Genomic DNA, 16,477 nt, shown 5'->3' with positions numbered 1-16,477 from the left:
GTGTATCACACAAACTCCTCTGCAGCACTAACAGCCCACTTCCTTTCCCCCCACGTCCTTGCCTGTGACCCGGAGGACCCTGCGGCTCAGCTGAAGTGACTAATGTAGAATAAGATTACATTAATCAGCGAGGGAACGTGACCTTACAACTGACAGATTAAGTGTCGGGAATAAAACTCAGTCTTGCAGCAGAGAAAGAGACAAACCGAGTGGCCGCCTAAGGAGATTACTGGCCCTGACCTTTATTTGAAGCTGTGAGGCAGGGCCTTCCAAGAGCAGACAGGTTTTATAAGTTTGGCTTCCCTCCTTGTCATGTCCGCCCACAAGCAAATTTGAGTTTATCGAGCAGTGACGTACAAGGACGGATGTCGCTCGTACGAGTCCCGGGTTTGTTTACCCGAGCAAGAAAGGGAGGCAGAGAGAGTGCGCAGTGTGAAAAAGAAACCCACTACAATTTATGATGTGAGGAATTTGATGAAGCTTAAAGCACAATCTGTAAAGTTCTCACCTCCATCCATCTTTTTTGTCCCTCCCAGAAACCAGGCGATGAGGAAGAAGCTCATCCTGTACTTCAAGAGGAGAAATCACGCTCGTAAGCAGTGGGTAAGTAGAGAAGACGACATTCTTTGAATCTCCTCGGGGACTCGGCCCATGACGGACGACTAGTGTGAAACTGGGCCAGCTCGCTCCTAGCAGTGAGTTGCCATTTTAGGCCGAACGGAGAGAAATAGAGCTCTTATGAACACAGCGGGTATGATCTGTTGTCAGAGCTCTTACTCGGCCCTTTGAGAGCTGAGATTTCTTTTGGAAGAAAAGCAAAGCATATTTTGTTCATGTTGTCATTACAAAAAACACTTTTCTTCTTTCTTTCTTTCCTTTTTTTTTTTTTTGCTATGCATGTCCACCAAACAGCACTGCCAGCCAATGTAATGAGCATTGTAAGGAGTTACTTTGTGCTGCTGCCTGCCAGTTGTGTGCGCTAGACCAAGCCAAAGAACATGGCTATAAATAAAGAGAGATCAATGGGGCGAGATCTGATGCCAGAAGCAGACGGCCGTCTTCAAAATTCAACTGAACTGACAGGAAATCAGTATCAACTAAAGTTCATATTATGTTTATGAAATTTGCTTCCGTGTACCAGTAGGACGTATGAGATTAAAAAGCGCTTCTGGCCATATTGCGATTGCTACAATTGAATTTTCTTCCTCAAGGCCAAAAAAGTGCAGCATTTCAAAGCAACCCCTGTATCAAAGCCCTGCGTCCTGCGTCAGCGTCCAAGTCTTGTCTCCGTCGAGCTGCTGGTGGTCAGAGTGTGGACAGATGCGACCTCGGGTTTTGTGAGCCTACCGAGTGTCGTGTCTCCACAAGAGTTAATGGGCTGCTTTATGGGCCCGCCTGTAGAGGATCTGGGTAAAATGGCGGCCCGTCTTCTGCCACAGACATGACTCGAGGCCAGACTCTCTCGCAGGGCATTAACGCATCGCGCAGAACGCCAAACATATGGAGGAACACAGCAGGATGCGCCAGAGAGATTACGGAATAATACAAATTATAATAAAAATAGAAAGATGTGACAGTGTCAGCGTCAGACTCAAATGGGGGTTTAGAGGGAATCAATGTCACGCATTGACTCACATTAGGCGTTTCAGGGTGAATTGTGAGGAAATCAGACTTTGGGAAGGCTCACACTGGCAGTCAGCTGACCACCCCAGCCTGACAGTTCACGTCGGGTCACATCTTATTAGGCTGAAAATCGGCTCTTGAAACTCTAAACTCAATCAGAAACGACCACATCAGGGCTGAACTTGTAAAGCGTCTGCCCACCTTCCTTTTTTACATAAAGTGCCGTGTTATGAGTTAGTTGGTTTTCAACAAGTTCTTCATACAAACCAGCCGGTCTTTCAGCATCAATGGCGACAGTATCAATTACTTCATCGATTCATCTATTCCTCACATCTGTCTGATCATTCCCAAACATCTTGGGTCTGGAATCCCACAGCGGGTCATGGGCCCTGGAATATGGGAACGGGCTACATAAAACCGAACAATCAATTTAGACTTTTTTATTAGAACAGTCATATTGTAGCTGTGCATGACTGTGCGGAGCCAACACATGTCTGAGAGAGCCCTTGTAGTGTTCCGTTGATAAAGTCCAGTCATATTTTTTTATTTTGTGTGGTATTATTCTGTATGGATAGTTTCCGACTGTCAGGATATTATGACTCTGCAGAAAACACAGGCAAGAGAGGAAAGCTAGTTTCAAACCTCCAGAGATCAAAATGAGGACAAACACATTGTCTTGGTATTCTGATTTGTTTTTGAGTTCTCTATGTTCCCTCGTCCCTCTAGGAACAGAAGTTTTGCCAGCGCTATGACCAGCTGATGGAAGCCTGGGAGAAGAAGGTGGAGCGCATCGAAAACAACCCCCGGCGCCGAGCCAAGGAGAGCAAAGTGCGCGAGTACTACGAGAAGCAGTTCCCCGAAATCCGCAAGCAGAGAGAGCTGCAGGAGCGCATGCAGAAGTGAGAGGATTCTCTTTTTTGTATTATCCCCCAATGATTCCAGTTTCTTCGGTGGCTGTTGTACAAGAACGAATCTGACCCTTTCTGTTCCCGCCTCGGCTCTGAAGTAATTTAAGTTTCCTCTGTTTGTGTTGCTCTCGTAGCCGCGTGGGGCAGCGCGGAGGTGGACTGGCCTCATCCGCAGCTCGCAGCGAACACGAAGTCTCTGAGATCATCGATGGCATATCGGAGCACGAGGTGAGCTCTTCTGTTTATGATGACTTCAGCAACAGTAGAATGGGTTACACAGACAGAAGTCACTGAGATATACTTTTGCATCATTGCTTAAATAATATGGACACAGTGGGCGTGGCTTAACCCCATTACAGCGACATGTTGTCCAGTGAACAAACATCCGGTTCGGGGGATGTCACACAGCTGAACCTTGTGTCTAGTTGCCTTCTTTGCTCTTTCTCTCTCTCTTCTCTTTGATTTCCACTCATTTTGCTGATTTCTACAACTTCTTGCTTCAATAGATTATAAACTTGGATGTGGATTAGAAAAATTGTGAGCCTTAAACCTCATCTCCAGTTCAAAATGGAATGCATGGAACACTATAGGTTTCATAATGTGTGTGATGTGTTTATGTAAGTGCTGTGATGTCACTTTCCATCTGAAGACCAACCCACTCAAGCCAAGTGTGAATGTTTGTCTCGTGTGTGTGTGTGTGTGTGCATATCAGAACTCAGAGAAGCAAATGCGACAGTTAGCAGTCATTCCTCCCATGCTGTTTGATGCCGAGCAGCAGCGCATCAAGTTCATTAACATGAATGGACTGATGGACGACCCCATGAAGGTGTACAAGGACCGGCAGGTCATGAACATGTGGAGTGAGCAGGAGAAGGACACTTTCAGAGAGAAGTAAGAGAAAGACAAAATACTGATTAGGATTTTGTAATCAAATCTTTTATTATGTTCCAGCTGTACTGTCATGATCGTAGCTTCTTTTTTTAAGCAAAAGCATGAAGTACTGATTTTACTCACAGTGCGATATGTGTATGTCTGACTCGTCTACAGTCATTGTGAGTTAAGGAAGTGAATCTTTTTCCGTTCAGTAAGAAACACAGAGGTGGCTCAGCCAAACTGATTCCAACCCACAGCAGTGAAATCACTGCCAGTAAAGTCGATCCACATGCAAAAGCAGGAGCTGCAGCGTTCATATTAGTCCTAATAATCTTTAGGGAAACCGTAAAATACTATGAAATGTTTCATCCCTGCTGGCTATTTGCTGTGAGGATTCTTTTAAAATGTAGTTTAAATTCAGCAGTGCTTTATAGTATCTTACATTTACATCTTACATGTACGCGCTGAATCACATTCTTTAGAAAGTCAAATCTCTCCATCAGACTTTTAATGACTCCATTTCCGTTATGTAACTGGTCCTTCTGCTCTGCCCACACAGGTTCATCCAGCACCCAAAGAACTTTGGCTTGATAGCGTCTTTTCTCGAGAGAAAGGTATCGGCTTGTGCTGCTCTTTGCTGGTTTTGCAGTGTGATGGATGAATTCTCTGGGAGTGACCGATTTTTCTATCACTTTTTTGTAGACGGTGGCAGAGTGTGTGCTCTTTTACTACCTGACCAAAAAGAATGAAAACTACAAGAATATAGTGCGGAGAAACTACAGGCGCAGAGGGAGAAGCCAGGTATGCTCACTCTCCACACACACATTTAGGATCTGAACTCAGCCCCATCACACAAGAATTACAAGATAGTTCAAAGAAATCACATCAGCCAATACTCTTACTCTAATATGATTCATCTCCTGCTTCAACAGTCACTCTTTTTGATCTTATTAAGCCGACAATGTTTCCAGTCAGTGTGATTGCATGCACATTAAAACTTCTTAACGCAGTAATTTGATTAGTTTGAAACATCTTGTAAACATCATAATCTGATTCAAATTGACACCCGTGGATGCTGGTGTAACAGGCCCGGATTGCAAGATTCCCCTCAAGCGTGTGAACACTCATCGTGTAAAATTGGCATAAGAATTCTGTGCATTTGATCTCACCACCAGACGCGTTTGCTCTTGTTAGCTGATCTTGAATTGGCCTTGAGCCATACACATGGACGGAGTTAATAAGATCCTGCTATACTCTGAATACGTATGACACATTGGTTGTAGTCATGAGGGTCCGCATGACCGAAATTCAGTAGAAAGCAGCGTCTGGAACATGTGCGAGACTGTGAGACTGAAAATGTTTGCAGGCAGAAGTGGAAGTGAAGCAGTTTCCACACTGGGCTTCTCTGGCTCACATTTTGTCTCCTCCCTCCGCTCTGCTTTCCTCTCACCGTCCAAACACGTGCACGTACACGTTAGGTGCACTGGAAACCGTTACACTAGCTCGAATGTGTGAATGAGTTCATGTGCGATCACCCCGTTAACTCCCCGCTTGGATATCTGGGGGGGGGACGTGTTGAAGCGTTTCCGCCCAGCTGACATCATAATGATAGAGTCTGAACACAAGCGGTGAGTGGATGCAGCTCTGTCCACTGCTCTACTGCGCCCACCTTTCCGCCACATTTACGTCACAAGTATAATGTGAGTGTGCCACACTTACATTAAAGCCAATATAAGGTGCAGGACACGTACAGAGGCTTTGATTGGAGAGCTGACTGGCGAGGCTCCTGCTGCGTGATCACAGCCATTCATCTGATTGCCATGCTGTTAGCGAGCAAGGTGCTGTGATGAAGAGGTTCAGGGAAAACGGTCAGCTGTCATACAATTGCGCTGATTATCGGATACAGTTTGGCTCAGCCCCTGTCACATCAGCACAATTTCCATATCGGCAGAGGTCGAATCCATTGGTAACCAGCTGGCAGTCGCAGCCTAGCCTCAGATCAGGTGTCGGGTGTTTAACTCCGGAGCAGCGGGCAGTAATGAAACAGTGCATTAATTTACTGCCGAGCATTTCCCTGCGGCTTGCGAGGCCGCCGTCTCCTTATCTGGCCCGGGGAGAAAACCTCGAGTCATTACCTCAGATTATTTCCTCCACGTCTCTTGAAAAGCAGCTGGGTCATGATAGCGGCGCGCTCAGAGTCTCAGAGGACAGAGGACGGCCTACAGTCCTCTCCTCTGTCCTACAGGTCATCCAGAATATACAGCGCGTTATTCCGATGACCTCGGGAGAAATGCAGACGATAACTCTGCAGAGCCGCTTTGTGATCAGCATGGGCGGGGGGCGGGGGGGCACGACTGGAAGCGGCAGAGCGTTAACAAATGTCTTTAATTAGTGCGGATAGAGATTATTAAGATGATGCTGCATCCAGGGAAAGGAGACAGGTTCTAAAGGAGGTGGGGGGAAGGGGGGTGGGTGCAGGCTATTAATTCTTAACGAGTTATGGCCTTTTATTTGTTTTGGGTTTGAATTAATCTCAAAGGAAAGCAAGTGAGATTAGTGATGAGCTCAAACGTAGAAAAGGAAGTTGCCACAAAGTGAAAAGTCCACTTTGATTTTTGCCCCTGGCTCTCCTCTTTCCTTCTCTCTTCCTTTCTTTCACTTTCTCTTTATCTGCGCTTGCGTCCTTTTATGTTCCCTCGCCCGCAGCCAGATGCAATAAGTCTTTTTTAGAGCAGATATGCAGTAAAGACAAAAAAAAGACGATAGAAAGATCAATTAAGGCCTATCCGTTTGAGGCAGAAACTGCACAAGTCTCTCTATCTTAGCGGAGTCGTTCTTATCTGCCGGAATATTGAGTAAGTCTCCCTCAGCCTTTCGGTCAGGACCGAGTGTGAGTCTCTACCAATCTGAACTCTAACCCTGAAAGCCCAGACAGCCAGGAAATGGATGAGGAAGCGGTTGTGGGTGTGGGGAAGGGAGGTTTTCAACCAGAAAAGGCTTTGTTGTAATTTCAGGACTTTCGCATCCTGTTTTGCATTTTTTTTCGTCTATGGGGAAGATTACCAAATTAAAAATCAAATTGCAGAATTTGCCAAACAACAAACAAACGGAATCTTCACGTCTTTTGAGCTCATGTTGTCGGGTCAGCAACAGTTAGTGCCAATGTGTGTTAGTGCCTCCATGTTTGCCTGCACCCACTACAAAACACCATGCTGGGAAAATATCTGACCTAGTTAACAGTTTGTAGATTGGTAGATTGGTAGAGATGATGGAGAAACCCACTAAGGCACCATGAAGACGTCCCTCTCACACCACTACTCATTTTCATTCTAATCATGCAGACTAATGCGGAACAATATAGGCAGAAACATTATCAAATTTTCCCACGTTCCTAATATTTGCAGTAGTTTTTCATGTTTGTGTAAAAGGAGAGCATGGTGGATGTGTGTGTGTGTGTCTGTGTGTATCCGGTTACTGGGGGATTATGGTTGTAAATGGAGTGGTCTCTTGTTTCTGTCTTTCTCCTCATCTCAGCATGGTCAGCAGCAGCAGCAGCAACAGCAGCAGCAACAAGTGAGCCGGGCGAGTCAGGAGGAGAAGGAGAAGGAGGAGAAAGAGAAGGAGGGCGAGACCAATGAGGAGAAGACCGAAGCTGAAGACAAAGAAGATGGAATGAAGTGAGTGTCGTTTAAACACTGAATGCTGAACAAATCCCGGTGTGTGTGGTGTGAATTTAGATGTTAATATATAGTTAGCGATACACTACCATTTGTAAAAGTGTTTTGTTTTGTTGGAGTTGAAGTCGGAGCATTTTTTTGGAGATATTTGCCGTTCTCTTCCCGGCTCCGCAGTCTTCAGAATGGAAACTTATGGAGCAGTGTAATACGATCCCTGGAAAAAGTGGAAAACCCACGGAAAGCTCCTCTAAATGCAGTGATACATTTTACTTAGATACAAATGGCGCCTCAGAAAGTCGCTTGAGTTGTCAGGGATTGACATCTTCTCGTAACATCCAGGTGCTTTCTCACATCAGCTTGCAACTTGTGTGACTTAATTTTGACAGGGTGATACCGTCATGGCAGAATAGCACCATTCTATTTTGGAATCCAGCAGATCTCACTTTTATCCTTTACCTTTGTGCTGTTGAAGAAAGAGTGGCGAGATACAAAGGAGTCCATTCAAAGCCGCACCAGCCCGAGAGTACCGAACATCTCCCAACAAGCTCCAACTTGAAAAAAAAGAATGTCAGTGACCTTAGTCAGCGAAAAAACCATGAAATGTTGTAAAATCGCTGGAATATCGCTTCAAGGCCTTCCTGATACACAAGACGAGTGTGCTGACAGAGCGAGAGGAGGAAGAACGGAGGATTTGTGATTCACAAGGTCAAGAGCCTGGATCAAGCTCCAAACATGGCCCAGCCTGAACCTGTACAGCTGCAGCAGCTCTTCCACTCTCCCCTTACACTGTGGGGTTTTTTTTCTTTCCCTGGGACACAATTTTCAAGCCGTTCCCGGTCAGGCCACAGCAAACGGAGTAGGAGGGAGATTTGGCCTCGGAGCAGGCAGATCTGGAAAAGCGATCACTGTGTAACCCCGGAGCTCTTATTCCCTCACCTTCAGCCAGACTTTCCACCTCCAGCTGATCGGCGCGTACAGCCTTCCTCCCTGTTAAAACAGCTGGTTTCCTGTTGACACTTCGCCCCTCTTCAGTCGGCCGCCATGCATAATTTTCTAATTCTGTGTTTATTTTGTTAGTCTGCGTTTTTTTGGTTGTTGTTGGGAGAATAAGCAGTGCTGACCTAGCTGTCCGCTGAAATCTCAGCTTGTAAGGAAGGTGGATGTGTGTTTGTGTGTTTGTGTGGGTGGATGTGGAGATGGAAGGCTAGGCGCCAGCAAAGGATGCCAAACAACAGATGGAATATTGCTGCAATCTTCTGCCAGAAAAGTAATAGATAGATACAACATCCTGTGTGTGTGTGTGTGTGTGTGTGTGTGTGTGTGTATTCACGGACTAGATTATGTTATCACCTGAAGTGGTACACTGCAGTGGTTTAAAGTAGCGACAGGTCACATTTATTAGCGGCGGCGTCAGACAAGAAGATGGTGATGAAGCATTGCCTGCCGCCTACCTGCTCCCAGGTGCGTTCGGGGGACGCCGGGACTCCCAGCGCGCCCTGCTGCCTGCCTGTCACCCCTGGCACAGCTGGCTCGCCTATATTTAGCGTGCCACCAGCTCCCTTCAGCAAGATTAATTGAGCTGCGGAGAAGATGAATGGAGGAGCAACGGGTTCAAAATCGCTGGCTGTCTCCCGGCATGTCGCTGTTCTGACGCTCGATAAATTATCTTCGACCGAAAAAACAGAAAAGGCCATAAAAAGACGCACCTGCACTGAAGCGCACATTTGGTCTGGATGGTCTATGTCCATCTACAACATCCTCTTGTGTCCTCTTGTCCCCATGGAGAGTTTGTGTGTTCACAGGTTTTTCTGTAAACTAAATTCAACCGATAGAATAATTCAAAAAACATAAGTTGTGTCTCTAGCCAACAATTTCTATGTGAATGTTGACAAATCGAAATGAAAATACTTCACACAAATGCCAAATATCTAAAACCATTTTCAAAATGTGCAAAAATGTTTGTACAATCCTGATGAACTGCACACAAATAGATGTCATGTGACGTACCAGCTATTTCTGTTTTGGACGTTGCTGCAATGGGAAAACCAAAGTGAAAGACATCAGTGGACCGCGGACAGAACCGGAACTTTCCTTTGATTTGTGAGAAAAACTCATCACAATTACCAGCCTTGGTAAATTTACCAGGAACTAAAGGCTGCTACATTGAGCAAATTATGGATGATTTTTTAAGACTTCAGAGAATAAATGGAGTTTGAATAAGCGTTACATGACAGAGAAGTGACTGAGTGGAGCTGGTAGTAAAATAAAATGTCTTACTTTGTTAATTTGACAGCATGGAAACAATTATTGGTCAGAGGCTGTTTGTTACATCAGTCGTCTTTGTGTGCGATGTTTTGTACGCCAGCAAATCTTGTTCAATTTCTGTGTAATGATGATTCCAGAGTGTTAGTCACTTGTACGTAGCGGATGGAAATATGGTCTAATATGTTTTGCAATGTTTTAAATAACGCATCTACTGATTCTGTCGCTGACCATGTTGCCGTCTCTTTTTTGCAGGGACGACACCTCGGGAGAAGACGCCGAGGACAAAGAGCCCACAGTGGCCTTCAAGGGTCGACGCACCGCCAACAGCCAGGGGCGCCGCAAGGGTCGCATCACCCGCTCCATGACCAGCGAGGTGGAGGAGCCTGCTGCAGTACCACTCAGCAACGAGCTCGGTCAGTTCCAGCTGCACTGCACCGCACACAACCAACAACTCAAATCCACCTTTATTCATTTCATATCACGGCCACTTAAGCAACTCGGTAAGGCAGCATTTACTGTACGTGAGGACACAGTGGAGATGATAAGCGTGTTGCCATTATCAAAAAATGGACTATCTGTGATCCAAATGTAAACAAAACCCGATTGGAATCTCGCATTTTGTTCGCTAGGGAGTTTCAGGAGCCTGCGGACAAATTGTTCATACGCTTAATAATAAATGTCATCTGAAACACAAAGCAAAAGGCGCCCTCAGGTAGGGAAAATGCTCCCTTCTTCCCTCTAACTCAAAGTTCATTCATAGATGGAGTTCATGGCGTTCTTTTTCCTATTTTAAAAAGCACCATTATGAGCTGATTTACAATTGTGTTGCAATGTCAATATAAAGGATTAAAGCAACATCAAAATATGTGCTTGTCAAACACCAAAATGTCCCCAACCAGACATGGCAGATTGTTCCAGTTATTGTATCGGTGGTCTCTTGTCCCACACCACAAGGGTGCGCTGTTGTTCCTTTTGTGTGTGCTACACCCTAGAATGCATAAAGAAAGTGAAACGGTGGGAAATGTAAAGTCTCACTTGGAAATAGTTTAATCCTCATTTGAGCTGCTATCATCTGGAAATATTAAAATGCGTTGTTGCGACGGTATGAAACTTGCAGTGTAATTCCACTGAGCAAAGGTGAAAAGTACTATATCAGGACTCGCACTGTACTCGCTGTGTCAGCAGTGCCCCCGCTCCTTCACCCCCACTCCCACCGCGCCGCTCGCGTCGCCCTCCGTTTCCTTGCAGATGGCGAGTCAGCCCCGCACACAGTCACACTCTTGCTGCAGGCGTACGGTGATTTGTGATGTTACAGCAGTTGTGTGTGCGTGATGCGGTCGCTGCTCCGGCTCAGGTTTAGACACAGGGAATCCCCAGGTGGCTCGCTCTGTCCCCAGGGGCTCCCATCAACTCCCCCCCCCCCCTCCTCCACCATTGTTTATTCCCCGCACTGGCAACACTACTGCCTAACCCCATGTGTCCTTCACAGGTGCACGTAAAGGACACATTAGCTCAGGTCCCCGCTCTGCTGACTGCCAGGGTCGGCCTGGCTTACGGCCTGTACGGGGAAACAAGCCAGTTGTTATGTCTATAATCATTAACTGACTTCTCTCCTTGGATTTCCTGCTTCCTCCATCTAAAACAAACAGTCCCTAACAACCCACGCTGCAGCACAAGCCACCCTGCCCCCAACCCCTCTTATCCTTTTTTCTTCTTTCTCGCTCTCTTTTCTCCTTTCCTTCCTTTCCTCTTGTCAGTCACTCCCTCACTGACTCTGTGACAGCTGCCCACTCCCCCTCCTCCCGCCCATTCTAACATAGTGGTTCTCTTTTTTTTTTTGCTCTTCTAGCCAATTTGGAGATGAATGAGAGCTCTCGCTGGACAGAAGAAGAGATGGAAACTGCCAAAAAAGGTAATCAAAAGTACACCTTTTCCTCCCCGCGAAGTGTAATTTCAAAACAGTCGCTGTTCAAAGCAACGAATACCAAGAATAAAGAAGGGGAAGCACAGTAGCTGTAGCTTTAGCAAAGCAGACAAGTGATGTAGCTGCAACTTCCTGTTAGGCAGCAACCGCCACGTGCAACAAGGTTGCGTCTTATGTGTGTCGCTCTGCCTGGTCTAGATCTGTTGTCCTCTGGAGATGATATCTCGTCGCTCTAGGTCAAGGCAACCTGTAACTGCTCAGTTTCCACTTTTATCAAGCAGGCTGTAAAGTCTGCCTCTTATCAGCCCCTGCAAGTGCAGCAGTCATTAACTTAGCCCGTTTATAGTCTCTGACTGAAGATTACCCAGCAGCCTATGGCAAATTCACATGAGGACGTAGGCTGCCCATGTTCCTTGCACAAATGCGTTTGGGTTTGGCTGTGTGGGTGTGTGGGGGTGTGTGTGTGTAGATTTGACAGTGTTTGTGTGCAGTGAGTCTCCAGCACACACTGAGTGAATGAGCTCCTCACCCTCAGTGGTTTATAATGCTTGCAAGCCTTTGTTTTGGGACTCTTGACTGATGTGTTGCATCAGATTGGCAGTGAGATCTGGTTTTCATCAGTTTGAGTTTTTACGCAATGATAGAAAAGGGAACCAGCACTGCAAGCAATGCTGCTGTAGTTATTAATAGTATATGTATGCCGTCCACTAAGCGTTCTAAGGTTGTCGGCTTCTGTATTGTTGGACATTGTTTTTTAGTTTTTTTTTGGCAAATGACATGACAGTTTTAACTGTAAGATGGCTGCTTTGAGGCCATTTGAAGATGTTGTGTCATCGTGTTCTGTGCGACTCTCAGTTCTGCTTCTGACTAATCAAGCCTGTCCACAGTTGTCAACTGTGCCAAAAGTGACTCCACCGCGCAGCTTTCAGCAGCGTGAGGACGACACTCAAAGCTGCATGTGGTTATTACAGCCATCCGGTGATATTTGGTTGTTTTGTTTGTCAAGGCGGTGAAGGCTGGGACGTAGAGGGCTCTTTGGCAATAACTGGCGCTAGCCTGGCTTGAACACAACCCTGTGTAGTAATCCTGGTTAATGTCTTCAATTCCATTCTCCTGCGGCGGGATTAGTGGGCCGCTTCATCCCGCAGGATTAGCCTGGCAGCTCAGTGGGAGCCGGGCTTCTGTCAGGGGTTTATGCAACCACAACCACAGTAACAAGGGCCGCAGAGGAAGTGGAGGAGCTGCTCTCACCATCTTTCATCAGTTCTAACAGCTACACCCACACCTGCCAAAGGGATTCCCCTTCTAAGAACTAACGCCTCAGACACCCCACCCTCGTTTTCCCACTGTATTAAATACAAGGTGTTCTCCCCTCCAGGCGCTCGACCTGCAGACGTTTTAATGGGGCTTCGGTGTCCTAATGCTAATGTGTTTACCCCCTTGAGCTAAACAGATCTGAATAATGGCAGTTATAACACCTGGCAGGACATCAGCATTCCAGCTCGGCTGCACCAGCCAACGCTGACTTCAAGGCTGGCATGGCCACACTCTGAGATTGATTACTCTCGTCTTCGCTGCTCATAAAGCGCGTTACCTCAAACGAGGGGCGGCTAAGCTTTCCAAATCCGCCGTGTTACACCCAACAACCCTGGCTGTGTGCGCGTGCGTGGCAAAGGCTGTGTCAGTGTGCGCGTGCTTATTGTGTGAGGGTCTGCGTGTGTGTGTGTTTGCACGCGCGCCTTTCTTGGCTGGAGTTTATGTAAGTGCAATAATCTGGCGGGCTTCGCTTGGGTGCAGTCAGGCAGCTGGATAATGCCCCCCCCCCCCTCCTGCTTGCTGGAGGAACCCATTTAAAGGAGCAGCAGGTAGAGAATGTTGTATTATCTCTCTCTCTTTTCCACTGTTGCTCTATCTCTGTCTCCTGTGTATCTTGGATGGGAGATGGCATTGGTCCAGATTGGCAGGAGCTGTGGAAGATTTGGCAAGCGCCTCTTTCCCCCGCTCGCTCGCTCTCTTGCTCTCTCACTCTGTGTTGTTATAGACTGGAGAGAGAGGTCACATTCAAGATGAAAAGCAGGTCAGTCAGGAAAAATGTGAAAGCCTTTATGCTTTCTCATGGTATCAACATCAACTCCCCCTCTGTCTCTCCCTCCCTTCTCTCTCTTTGCTCTCTCTCTGTCTCTCTCTCTCCCTCCCCCTCCCCCTCCCTCTCTCTCTCTCCCTCTCTCTCTCTCTACTTCTCTATCCTTTTCCCTTCTCTATTGTGTTTTTGGCTCAGCAGCCCTGCTCTCTTTTTCTCTCTCTCACTCTTGCTCTCTTTCTCTCAGTTTTGCTCTCTGTTTACTCTTGGACTGCCTCGGTGTGTGTTTGCGTCTGTGTGTGCTACAGTATTAACAAGAGAGATGAGAGAGGGAGAGAGAGGGACGGTTCGAGTAAGTGCACTCACTCATGCGTTTGCATTTGTGTTGGTGTGTGTCTGCGTGTGTGCGCGCTGAGCTGCCTGCTGGCAGGGTAAGGTAGGGGGAGGGACAGACGGACGGAGGGAGGGAGGGGGAAAAGAGAGAGAGATAGAGGAGAGATCAGATGAAGGGAGAGAGAGGCTGAGCACGTAGCACCGCCCCACAGTCCCACTTTCCTGTAGAAAGTCTTCCCAGACGACCGCCATTGGGGAGAGACACAGCTGAAGAGAGCAGACCAGCACTCACAGGAACACAGCGAGAGGACGGAGAGCAGCGGAGGGGAGAGGCCAGGAGCATGAGCCGCTTTGGAGCTTGTCAACGTGACACTGGCTCAAGTATCAAGCCAGCTGGCAGGAAGAGCGCAGAGACCGAGCTGTTTTCATCTCCTCCGCTCCGGATCGGAAGGCCCAACCCCGAAGACCTTCCCGGCCGTCCCTCCAGAGATCGTCTGATAGTGTGATCCAGAGCGGGGCCACGAGACGACAGCTAGAGTGACAGGCACGTGACACGGGAACAGCCACTTTCTGGCCGCACCAGGTGTTGATTGGACTATCTGTGGGAGGGGCTAGTGGGATTGAGCCGTCCCCATTGGGTTTAAGGCCACCACCTGGTTCAGTATCGCAGCTGCTGATTGGATGTTCCGATCCGTGGGTGTTGCTCTGGCAACTTGGCCCCGAGTGAACTGGAACTGCTTGGGATTCTTCTTGTTCTCGTGTGAGATAGACTGGACGAGGCTAGAGGTCATAACAAAGTGACCTTTGACTCACAGGGAAGGAATTGCGGCATCATTGCTTTTTCGTTACCGGGCGCAGCGGCGGCTTTTGCGTCCGTGCACATTATTTTGGGTGACTTGCAGCCACTATTTCTGTGTTTGAGAATGTGTGTGCCGTCTGCTGGTGTGTAATCCGATAGGTGAAAGGGTGTGTTGCAGGGCTCGCTGAGCTCCTAGGCGGTGTCTGTAAAAGGTTAATAGACGCGGATCACGTGTCTCGGCTGTGCTGGAGTGAGTCAGTTCACGCGGTTCTTTCTCTTTTCACTCCCAGAGAGGCTTTCCTAGTCATGCCTTCAGTGGCAGCGATGAATATTTCAGCTCCTCCACTTTAACACATGACAGGGTAAAGGTGCACAGCAGCTTTTACACTCCAGCAGCTCTGTCACCTTTGCCTGCAATCATAGATATTTATACCCTGGCATCAGTGTCTCCTCCCAGTGACTCTGGGTTTCTAACCTTGTTGACAGGAGCGGTTGATGAATTAGCAGCTTTAGTCAATGTTAGATGAATCTGGTTTGAAGTGACAACACCTTTTGTTTTCTGTATTGATCAGGATGTCTTTTCTTATCTCTGACTATCATGGAGATTGGCTGCGATTTTTGTTAGGCCACAAGCCTCGTCTATTTCATTATAAATAAGATTTTGCGAATTTGATACCCCATGCTTAGAATTGTCACGGAAAATATTATCACAATAAATATGGAGATGGTTTTATGGCCCTGTTCTAATAGCCCATGCACAGACTGAAATAGTCATGAATGTTACTGCAGAAATTGATCTCAAATTAACAGCAAACTGGATTAAAGGTTGACACGCCAGCTATTATTGGCACTTTTCTATTCTGGTTTCATAAACGCTGGATACTGCGCGCTGAAAATGGGATACGCCGTTGATGTGTGCCCACTACGCGAACACGGTTGGGGAATCGGTGTTTGTGACTACTACGGAAAATGCCAGGGCCGCAAACAGCTGCCCTTTATTCTCCTTTGGCTCCAATTCCTGCTTGTTGTCCTACCGCTTCCATTAAGCAATGAGATGCACAGACCTCTGAACTCATGTCCAAGGTTATCCCAGGAGGTGTTGGCCCTGTGCCTGCTAACTCCTCCTGCGCACACACACACACACACACACACGCACACACGCACGCACACACACATACACTCCATCATACCCCTCTGAGGCTTTTGCGCTGCCAGGAGCTGTCAGGCTGGCACAGGAAACGAGTGTGTGGCGTAAGCTAAACCTCTTGCAGCGCACAGCGGTAATGAGCGGCCCGTAGCTAACTGCAGACTCTGGGGGGGTGGGGGGGGAACACCGGAGTGAATTCTGTTATCCTCCGTTCTCTCTCGCTTGCACTTATACGTGATAGCGTTTTCCCCATCTCCTCTTTTAGTGCACGCGTAGTGAGTGAGTGTGTGTGTGTGTGTGTGTGTGTGTGGGTGTGTGGGTGTGTGTGTGTTTTCCTGGCAGGTTGACCTATTGCGTCTCTGGCATAGCAGGGGCGCCTCTTCACTCTTGAGTAAGACACAATCACGTGGTGGACCGGGTGAAGGTTTTCTTGGAAGTGGGTCACATTGGAATATGACACACAGTGACCCCGGTGGGCAGAGTTAGCGATAAGCTGGATTGATCAGCTCGATTTGACCGAAGTGATACTCGCGACGCCTTTTTACAAAATGTACTTGTTTTGTTTTTTATGTAAGTTGGAGCATTTTGGAGATATTCAATGTTAACTTGTCGGTCTGGTGGTCCTGTAGGATTTTGAATAGACCCCAATGGAACCATGTTGTTTACCTTCCAACTAAGTTACGCAACGCCACAACAAATATATCTTGTGGACTGAACTGAACCGCATTGCGTTCTAATGATGTAATCCTTTTTGAAATCCATCTTCTACGGGTGCTATTTTACAACAGGATAAAAATGGACGTTTCGGGGTAAACCGTCGCAGGAACTTGCCGGTTGAACTTGTAGCT

The 16,477-nt window shown here is 47.2% G+C and overlaps 1 protein-coding gene across 6 annotated transcripts in view; it reads left to right on the top strand.

Moving 5' to 3' along the window:
* ncor2 (nuclear receptor corepressor 2) overlaps positions 1-16,477 on the top strand; it is a 132,604-nt gene that overhangs the window by 40,346 nt on the left and 75,781 nt on the right. For all 6 annotated transcript variants that reach the window (XR_012963876.1, XM_076154236.1, XM_076154238.1 and 3 more), the window contains exons 9-17: positions 537-603; positions 2,350-2,522; positions 2,666-2,759; positions 3,244-3,422; positions 3,964-4,018; positions 4,107-4,205; positions 6,939-7,081; positions 9,599-9,759; positions 11,196-11,258. Coding sequence is in view for 5 of the 6 variants with exons in the window: in XM_076154236.1 (XP_076010351.1) it covers positions 537-603; positions 2,350-2,522; positions 2,666-2,759; positions 3,244-3,422; positions 3,964-4,018; positions 4,107-4,205; positions 6,939-7,081; positions 9,599-9,759; positions 11,196-11,258 (1,034 nt within the window). In the remaining variant the exon portion in view is untranslated. The remainder of the gene's footprint in view (positions 1-536; positions 604-2,349; positions 2,523-2,665; positions 2,760-3,243; positions 3,423-3,963; positions 4,019-4,106; positions 4,206-6,938; positions 7,082-9,598; positions 9,760-11,195; positions 11,259-16,477) is intronic.

Source organism: Genypterus blacodes, unplaced genomic scaffold (genome assembly GCF_046128005.1).
Source record: "Genypterus blacodes isolate CSIRO-AG114 ecotype Tasmania unplaced genomic scaffold, CSIRO-AGI_Gbla_v1 ptg000061l_1, whole genome shotgun sequence".
NCBI lineage: Eukaryota > Metazoa > Chordata > Actinopteri > Ophidiiformes > Ophidiidae > Genypterus > Genypterus blacodes.
The sequence above is the reverse complement of the archived record's forward strand: the minus strand, read 5'-3'. Positions and strand labels throughout refer to the sequence as shown.